The sequence below is a fragment of the Patagioenas fasciata genome, chromosome 20 (genome assembly GCF_037038585.1).
Source record: "Patagioenas fasciata isolate bPatFas1 chromosome 20, bPatFas1.hap1, whole genome shotgun sequence".
NCBI lineage: Eukaryota > Metazoa > Chordata > Aves > Columbiformes > Columbidae > Patagioenas > Patagioenas fasciata.
Window position 1 is genome coordinate 6,248,800 of NC_092539.1, and position 8,218 is coordinate 6,257,017.

The 8,218-nt window shown below is 54.3% G+C and overlaps 1 protein-coding gene across 1 annotated transcript; it reads right to left on the minus strand.

Annotated features, from left to right (window-relative positions):
• Positions 1 to 464: 464 nt before the first annotated feature.
• CDK9 (cyclin dependent kinase 9) lies at positions 465 to 7,407 on the minus strand. Its single transcript, XM_065854136.2, has 7 exons — positions 7,285 to 7,407; positions 6,670 to 6,751; positions 5,757 to 5,847; positions 3,949 to 4,115; positions 3,596 to 3,767; positions 3,371 to 3,519; positions 465 to 2,216 (listed from the first exon to the last, which is right to left on the minus strand). Exons 1-7 carry the CDS (start codon positions 7,374 to 7,376, stop codon positions 1,851 to 1,853), a joined length of 1,119 nt encoding a protein of 372 aa, XP_065710208.1. The 5' UTR covers positions 7,377 to 7,407; the 3' UTR covers positions 465 to 1,850.
• Between the last annotated feature and the right edge of the window lie 811 nt (positions 7,408 to 8,218).

Genomic DNA, 8,218 nt, shown 5'->3' on the forward strand with positions numbered 1-8,218 from the left:
TTGCGAGGGGCAAAGGCGGGCGGGCGGGGACCCTTCGTACCCGGGGAAAACCCTGGGGGAGACCCGGCTACCCCCGCGGGCGAGGTTGGGAGGCTGGGGGTAGCACCAAGCCCGCCTCCGCTTGAGGTTCCTCAGCCTGGCAGAGCCAGGGCCCAGCTCTGCAGCCCCAGGCCTCCACCTCACATAGGGGCCCAAGGGTCGCCCCAGAGCGTCACCCTCACTCGGTGCCACTGGAGCAGCCCCTGACACCCGTTCTGCTCCTGCTACCACATTAACGCCCATCAGCACTAACCGCACTGAGCCTCCCTCCCTCTGCACTGGGAGCAGAGCTGGGGACCCCGGCAGGGGCGACAGTGCCTGAGCCCCAACCTGCCTGTCCTCAGCACTCACAGAGGGGCCTTTTCACAGCACTCCAGCTGCTTTCTCTGTTTAAGAAAGGATTAACACAAGATTAAAAACAGATCTTTGGGACAGAATCATTTATTCACAACCGGCAAGAAGTCAAGTGGCTTATTGCTTGCAACCAACTTCATTTTTTCCAAAGACACCAAGTACCCCCCAACCGGCCGCTGTTTCAGAGCCCCACACCGAGAGAGATTTACCTGGTACACATAGTTTATCATCCTCACTTTCTGTCCTGAGAACAGCCCTGCTCACCACAGCTTCCTCCTGAGACCTTATGCTACTGACGTGGCTTTTGCCATTAGTCTAGTTAATGGACAACCTATGAAATGCCAGGGGTTATCGCCTGCTGCATTTCGTACGCATTATTTGTTTGAAAGAAACCGAGAAGACGGCCGACTGCAGCTGACAGCCATGGAAGACACAGAGTTCAGCGAGCGGCTGACGGCAGCGGGTTGAAGAAGCACTTGCTCTGTACAAGTCGGTCTGGACAAGCCCCAGCAGATGGGTGCCCACCATTGCAGTGCCCTGGGGTGCTCGCTGCACCTGGGGAAGGTAGTGATCTTGCTCTAGACTCCTGCAAAGAGCTCCATGACAGAGGACGGGGCGTACGAGTGGCTTAAGAGTCACCCCACCTCCCAGGTTAAGCCAGAACTCGCAGCTCCCATCTCCATCCCAACTCCTGCCCGAGCCAGCGCTGCGGGGAGGCAGCAATTGTGTCCGACAAGACTCCTAATTCCACTTTGCAACAAAGACAGTGTGAATGCTGTGTGCTGCTGCAGAGACCAATGATTCCCAGTGCAAATCCTGGTTCTATGGAGCAACGAGCTCTGCCAGGCACATTTCTGGTTTGTCCAGTAAGCCCCTTTCTGGGCTGGAGCTCAAATTCCAGTGAGTTAGTTGTGCTGTCTAGAGCAACTCTGCCTTCCCCAGGACACCTCCGCATTGCTCAGAGGCATCTGCCTCATCCTACATCAACGCTTCAGTGTTCAAAAGATGCACCATGCAGGAGCTGTGATCAACCAAGAGAGCTGAGAAGGCTCCCAACACGGCGCAGTTTAGTTCAGAGCAGCTAATCCCAGTCCTGCTGGTCACAGCACCATTTGCCAAAAGCTCCAACACCAACAGAGCCACCTTCTCCATCACCAGGTTCGTAACGATCGATCCACAAGATTAATGTCACCAATACAGACTGCGCAGAGGGAACACAGGCTCTGTGCCAAAGCTGCAGGGAAACAACTCCGGGCGCACAGGCATCACGTCGCTGGTCACACAGCTCTGCAGGGGCTGAGCTGCTGCATGAGGAGGCGGCAGAGCTCAGTTAAAGCCGGCAGGCACTTCACCTTGAAGAAAAGTCCCTTCCCAGACAAAAAGACCCCACGAGGACACCCCTGCTTAATGCAACCTGAAGAGTAGCCCAGGTGGGGCCTCGTTGGGGAAGCCCCCCCTCAAAACACCCTGTCGAATTCAGTCTGGTTGGTGGCGGTCGGGTTCCTGCCCTGGTTTGTGGGCTGCTGGGGCATGTGCCCACCCCTCCTGCGCGGTGGGGCCAGGTACTCGAACATGGACTGGTTGTGGGTGGACAGCATGTTTTTGAGGTCCGAGGGCATGGGGTCCGACCAGAAGAAGTCGTGGTTCAGTGCGTCGTCACTGTCGATCCGCTGGGCAGGATCCAGCACCAGCAGCTTGTCGATGAGGTCGAGCGCGTAAGGGTCCTTGACGTAGGCTTTCAGGCGATCCTTCACCTTGCGCTTCTGGCCCTTGGGGGGATCCAGCTTCTGGTACAGCTCGTATTTATCCACATTTGGCCAAACCTGGGAAGGGGCAAGAAAGGAGGGTTGGGAAGAAATAGTTAAGGAGAGGACAAGCCATTTGTAATGCTAACACCTTCAGGCAAACCAGGGCGAGGTCTGCTGAGAGAACAATACTATTTTATAAACTCTGAGCTAGCAGACCTTGTTCCCACAGCATGAAGGAGGCACTAAAGGATGCACTAAAACCTGGAGACACATGGACAAGTCAGGACAGAGTCCTCCTGGTGTAGGAACAGCACACAGGATGCTCTGGGATTTCTGGTTCTCTAAGGAAAAAGAGCTACTAGAGAACACAGCGCAGACCAGCTACAACATCCAGAACGTAAAGTGAGAAAACTTATAACAACGTGGATATATGTGGCACCTTTTATCCTTAGAAAGGAAAGCCTGCTGCAATCACCAGCACTTACCTCAACCCTGACCTAGCAGAGACCACAGCAGGTATTTACGTACAAAAAAAACCCACCTTCAATGTATGTGCCAAAGGCATCAGGCGTCTGCTGTTGCCTGCACAACTGCCTGTCTGTCACACCCCCGATTACAGCCCTGGCCAAGGGATCTCTCAGCTCGATCCCCCACAAGAGGGCAGGACAAGATGCCATTAGAGAAGGAGCTGAGAACAGGCTGAGCGCTGGCACCAGAGTAGAGCTGATGCCACAAATCACAAGCCAGAATTACAGAGGCTCTTCAAGGTGATCAGCACAAAGAGACAAACCTCTCAACACAAAACAAAGTGGAAATTCAGAGGGTATTTACCTGAGAGACAACCCCCAAACACAAGTTAGAACAGACTCCTACACATAACGTTCTGTTCTTTCATACCAGGAACAGCCAGCATCCTCTCTGTGCTCAAAAACAAGGACACGACTCGCCCCTCCGGAAGGTCTGAGAGGCCTAATTCACCCTCTTTTCCTTAGGAGGTTGAACACAAGTAACATGACAGCTGTAGTTTACACAGAGCAGCAAGGAAAACGCAGCATCCCACTGTGCGCTCAGCTCCCAGGAGGCAAACAGAGTTTACAGGAGGAGCTTCCCCAGCATCCCTGCCTGCAGCAGACACCCTCCAGCACCAGGAACATGCAGCAGCCAGAGCCCAGGGCAGAGGAGAGGCCCAGACCGTGCCCACACCACCGCTGCGCAGCTCCTGCCCTCACCTCCGGCATGATGGATCCGCAGAGCTGGCTGATGAGGGTGAGCTGGTGCTGCTCTGTGTTCCCCTGCATGATGGGGCTGCGGGTCCACATCTCTGCCATGATGCAGCCTGCACCCCAGAGGTCAATGGGGGGACCGTAGTCCCGCTCCCCTAAACGGAGATGCCGTGTTAGTCACCCAGCGGAAGGAGAAGGGCAGAGAAGCCGGAGGAGCCCAGCGCCTCCTACCTAGGAGCAGCTCTGGCGGCCGATACCACAGAGTCACCACCCGGTTGGTGTAGCGGTTAGGTTGGCTGTTCTTAGCCAGGCTGAAAGCACGAGCCAGTCCAAAATCTGCAAGCTTCAGGACTCCATCCCTTGTGATCAGGACATTTGCAGCTTTCATGTCTCGATGCAAGATCTGTACAAGGACAAACATCGAAAGGTTAAGCCATTAAGGTACATACCTTGGGTGCCTGATGCTGGCAGGGCACTCAGACTCTGGATGTGAAGGAAAAGGAAGGATTTCCCTCCAGCCTGTGCAAGGACACCCGAAGCCACTGAGAGCAGGGTAACCACAGAGCACAGATCTGGCCCGTTACCTTGTTCCTGTGGATGTAGTAAAGTCCATTCAACAGCATCTGCATGACTTTCTTGATCTCCGAGAGCGTGAACTTGACGTGGGCGTTGCTGAGCAGTCCAGCCAGGTCATGCTCACAGAAGTCAAACACGAGGTAGATGCTGCCCTTGCAGCGGTTGTACGGAGAGGCTACGGGAGAGGAAAGGAAGGACCGTCAGCGAGGAACCCCAAACTCCATCCCAGCTCCCCCTGAGCTCCAGCCACCCTGCTGCTCATGCAACACTCACTAGACAAAACCTCGGGGCACAGCAACAGAGAGAACCAGAGACAGCCCACAGGCTGCAAGATCCTTTGTAAAGAGGCACTAAGACAACACAACAGAAGAACAGGGGATGAGTATCAGAGTAGTGAAGGTCATCAGACAGGCAAAGAAAGGGCACGAAAATCTTTGAAAGCTTCATTTTGTGTTGCTCAGCGCACGTAGCGGCTGTGGGGTTTCCAGCCTGCACGCTGTGGCTGGTAGATGCACACACCGCGAGCTGCCAGCCGAGCATTATCACCGATTGCATCAGCAGTAGAGAGGGCACCGCAAAGACAGCCCCAGGGAAAATGGAGAAACACAGAAAATCTGTCCAATGAATATTGGAAAGTGAGGTTTCCTGCAACCTCAAACAGCACCTACGAAAATGGGCTGATCTGGATCAACTGATTTACAACTCTAATCGCAATTTAAAGTTAATAACAGGAAACTTCAAATGAAGCAATCGATTGCAATCTCATTCCTAGAGCACACATGCAAAACATTATTAAAAAGAAAGGCTGGTTCTCATCAGCTGTAAACAGCAAAACCTGCTGATCAGCAAAATGACAGCTAAGCTCAGCCCCACAGAAACAAGACGCTCTCCTTTCCAATGTAAAAAGAGAAAAGCGTCAAATTTGAGGACAGTAATGAAACATTCCTACTTTACTGGAACCTGAGGTCAAGGTGGGTTTGGATGAATACTTGAATCCAAACAAAACACAAACAACCAACATGTCTACAAAAATATTTACTTTAGGCATGTCAGACACACAGTCATCGCAATTTGTTTAATCACAAAATGAATTAAAAATTAACTTGGTGTTGGTATTTCTACTTGTTCCTGTTCAGACAATAATCTACATGCACTGGATTACTGGAATAACTTCAAGTTCCCGATGATAGGCCAGAGGTTTCTACCAGTTCAGTGACCGGAATTTTTGGAAAAACATCACCAGATCCCTGCCACTTTCGTTTTTATTTAACGGCAATGACTAACTAGAGAACGGCAGGTTTAATACCAGCTGTCACTCTTAAAAGTGGTTTTCCAGTACAAATCTATATAAGAGAATTATTATATAAAAACTAGTAAATGTTTTAAACCATTTTCCATGGAAATGGAGCCAGGCTGGGTGCACTGAGTGTGCCAGTTATGCAGTGGAGGAACCGTGGAGATGGAGGAGTAGCTCAGAGATTACTGTTGCGCATATAAAGAGACACCAAGCGAGTCCCCAGCTGCAGCTGTGGCATCAGCTCAGAGCGGCCACAAACTGCCATAAGCTCCAGCTCCTGACGAAGAACTGGCTGCATGCAGCCATGAGATCAGAGCCATGCTCACAACCCTCTGCTTCAAAATCTCTCCACTGCTGGTTTATTTAATTTTCCAACATGGGCAGGATTCAGCACCACAGCACAGGCTTATCTGGGACTGAGAACAGCTTTTTCCCACCACAAAAGACCAGCCTGCTCAGTGGCAATGGAGGGTGGAAAAAAAGCCAAGAGCCAGCGCAAGGGAGAGCTCCACAAGGTACCTTTGGTCCTGCAGATTTCGATGAGGTTCACCACGTTCTCATGTTTGAGCAGCTGGAGAATTTTAATCTCTCGCAAGGCTGTGATGGGGAACTGCAAAGGAGAAAGAGAGGACAGGGATGAGGAGTGCAGGAGACCAGGCCAGCCCTGCCTAGAGAACAGAACAGAGGTGACCACAACCTCGAGCAGCACTGTGACATGTCACTAAAGGCCAATCAGGGCTTTGCAATATAACACCAACACCAGGACTGTCAAAATTTATTCGCCATCAGGCCACCATTAGTGAGGGAGATCCTGCCACAAGACAGAAGTGTTTGTGTGGTACCAAGATGGGCACACAGACACACCCCCTCCTCTTCCCTCCTTGTACATTCACTGCAGAGCAGAATCCCCGGCTGATGCCTGTGCTGTTTAAGCTGTTAACTCTCTCTCCAGTTTGCCCCATCTCTGCACACCCCTGAACCTTTCACACACTATCCAGTTCTTCCACAGACGACAGCCAGTGTGGAGCCCTGCACCAGTGGTGATGCGGTTTTGCACTGGAGTAGGAACACGTGAGCAGCATCACCTCCCAGGCATGGCCATTGTCACCTCCCAGACCCATCCTGTGCAGCCCAGTCACGACACAACTACTGCACCACACCGCCCTTTGATGCTGAGAAGGTGATAACAGGCTCTGCACTTTGTCAGGGCAACCACAAGCCCTAACATTAACACAGTATCAGGAGAGGAAAAAAGCCACAGGGCTGGGATCATGACCACACCCTTGCAGGTTCAATATCTGGTACTTTATAGCAGTAAACATGGATAAACAGAGTGAAAATGCATCTTTGCTGCCCCAAAGATCGGTTTTCACCTGTGAACTCCCTGATTCAGGCCTTCCCAAACACAGCCCAGCCATGCTCCCACACTTACCCCCTCTTTCTCATTTTCCATCAACACTTTCTTCAGTGCTACTTTCTTGCCTGTCTGGCGATGTTTGGCTTTGAAAACTTCCCTGTAAAAACAGAAAGAAATCCGTGAGTGACACAAGGAAGAATGGAAGGAGCCATGTGCTCCCGACCAGGGACAAGACCAAACCAGCCACACCAGAGCACCCTACAGACAGCTCTGTGCTGAACCACTAACTGGCCCAGCCACAACCCTTTCCACCGAAAGCCCTCAGAACTAGCTAAGCCAACCCAGAGCCCAGACCTCCCACATCCCCAGGACCATTTAAGGCAAAGTTGCGCGTTTTGGGCAAACGTGCAGGCCCCCGCCCTGTCTGCCTCCAGCATAACTCTCTCCTCCGCCAGAGCCTGGGCCAGAGCGGGGCCTCGGGGTGGGAAAAAGAGGGCTCAGGGAACAGGATAGTTCCCAGGGGCCGGAGGGTGACTGGGGAAGGACACCCGAGCAGTGGGCACCGAGGCCTGGGGCGGGCGGGCCGCGGGGCTGAGGAGACCGAGGCCGGAGTAGGCCGGAGAGGGCGGGGGAGAGCTGGGAAGGACCGAGGACAGACGCGGGTCGGTTCGGGGACGGCGAGACACTCACCCGAAGGTGCCCTGCCCGATCTTGGCGAGCTTCTCGTACTTGGAAACCTCGTCACAGAACGGACACTCCACCATGTCGTACTGCTTGGCCATGGCGGCCGTTGCTACAGCACCGCGCCACGCCCCTTCCGTCAGAAGCCACGCCCCTTCCGTCACAAGCCACTGCCCCGTCAGCGCCCCGCAAGGGCTCATGGGACTTGTAGTCCCGCACGGCGGCCATGTTGTCACCGCCTGTCACCTCTGTCGGGGCGCTCGGCCGGGCCGGTTGTGCCGCTGTCCCCGCACCCCTCCGCCGCTTCGCCCCATGCCAGGGAGCGTCCATGTCCCTGTGCGTGCCCCGGCATCCGCCAGGGAGCAGCCCCGTGACCCCCAATGCCACCCGTGTGATATTGCTTGGGGTACTGAGCAACCCCCGGGGGTGGTGGCCTAAAATCACGTCACCGTGTCCCAAGGATGTTCGAACCCATTGGGGATTTGACAGTACTTCTGCCGGGGGCTGTGGCAGCGGGACCCCCTGACCGGGGCACGAGCACCCAGCGCCCTTGGGGACCCTGAGTTCTCCGTCGGGGTCACTGTCCCCAGCAATGCCTGTGGCTGGGGGTCCCGTGGTGAGCACGGGGAGCAGAGCCCAGTGCCGGAGCAGAGATGGACTCAGGAACCGCCGGGTGCTCCCCAGGAACAAGGGGCAGCGGGGACACTGCTCCCTGCCAGGCCCAGGCCCAGGCCCATGGGGCACCCCAAGGTCCCCTGCATGGTGGCAACGATGCCGTCCAGCTGTCACCCTGTGGAGCCCATTGGGGACAGGCGCTGAGCCCCAAATGTGCATGGTGGACCCTGGTCTTCAGGGCTGGCCCCGTCCCCCATAGAGTTGACACCCCAATCTAGCGCTGGTGCCCACTCTGACACCCTGGGTTTTTTGGGAGTCCAGATCTGCT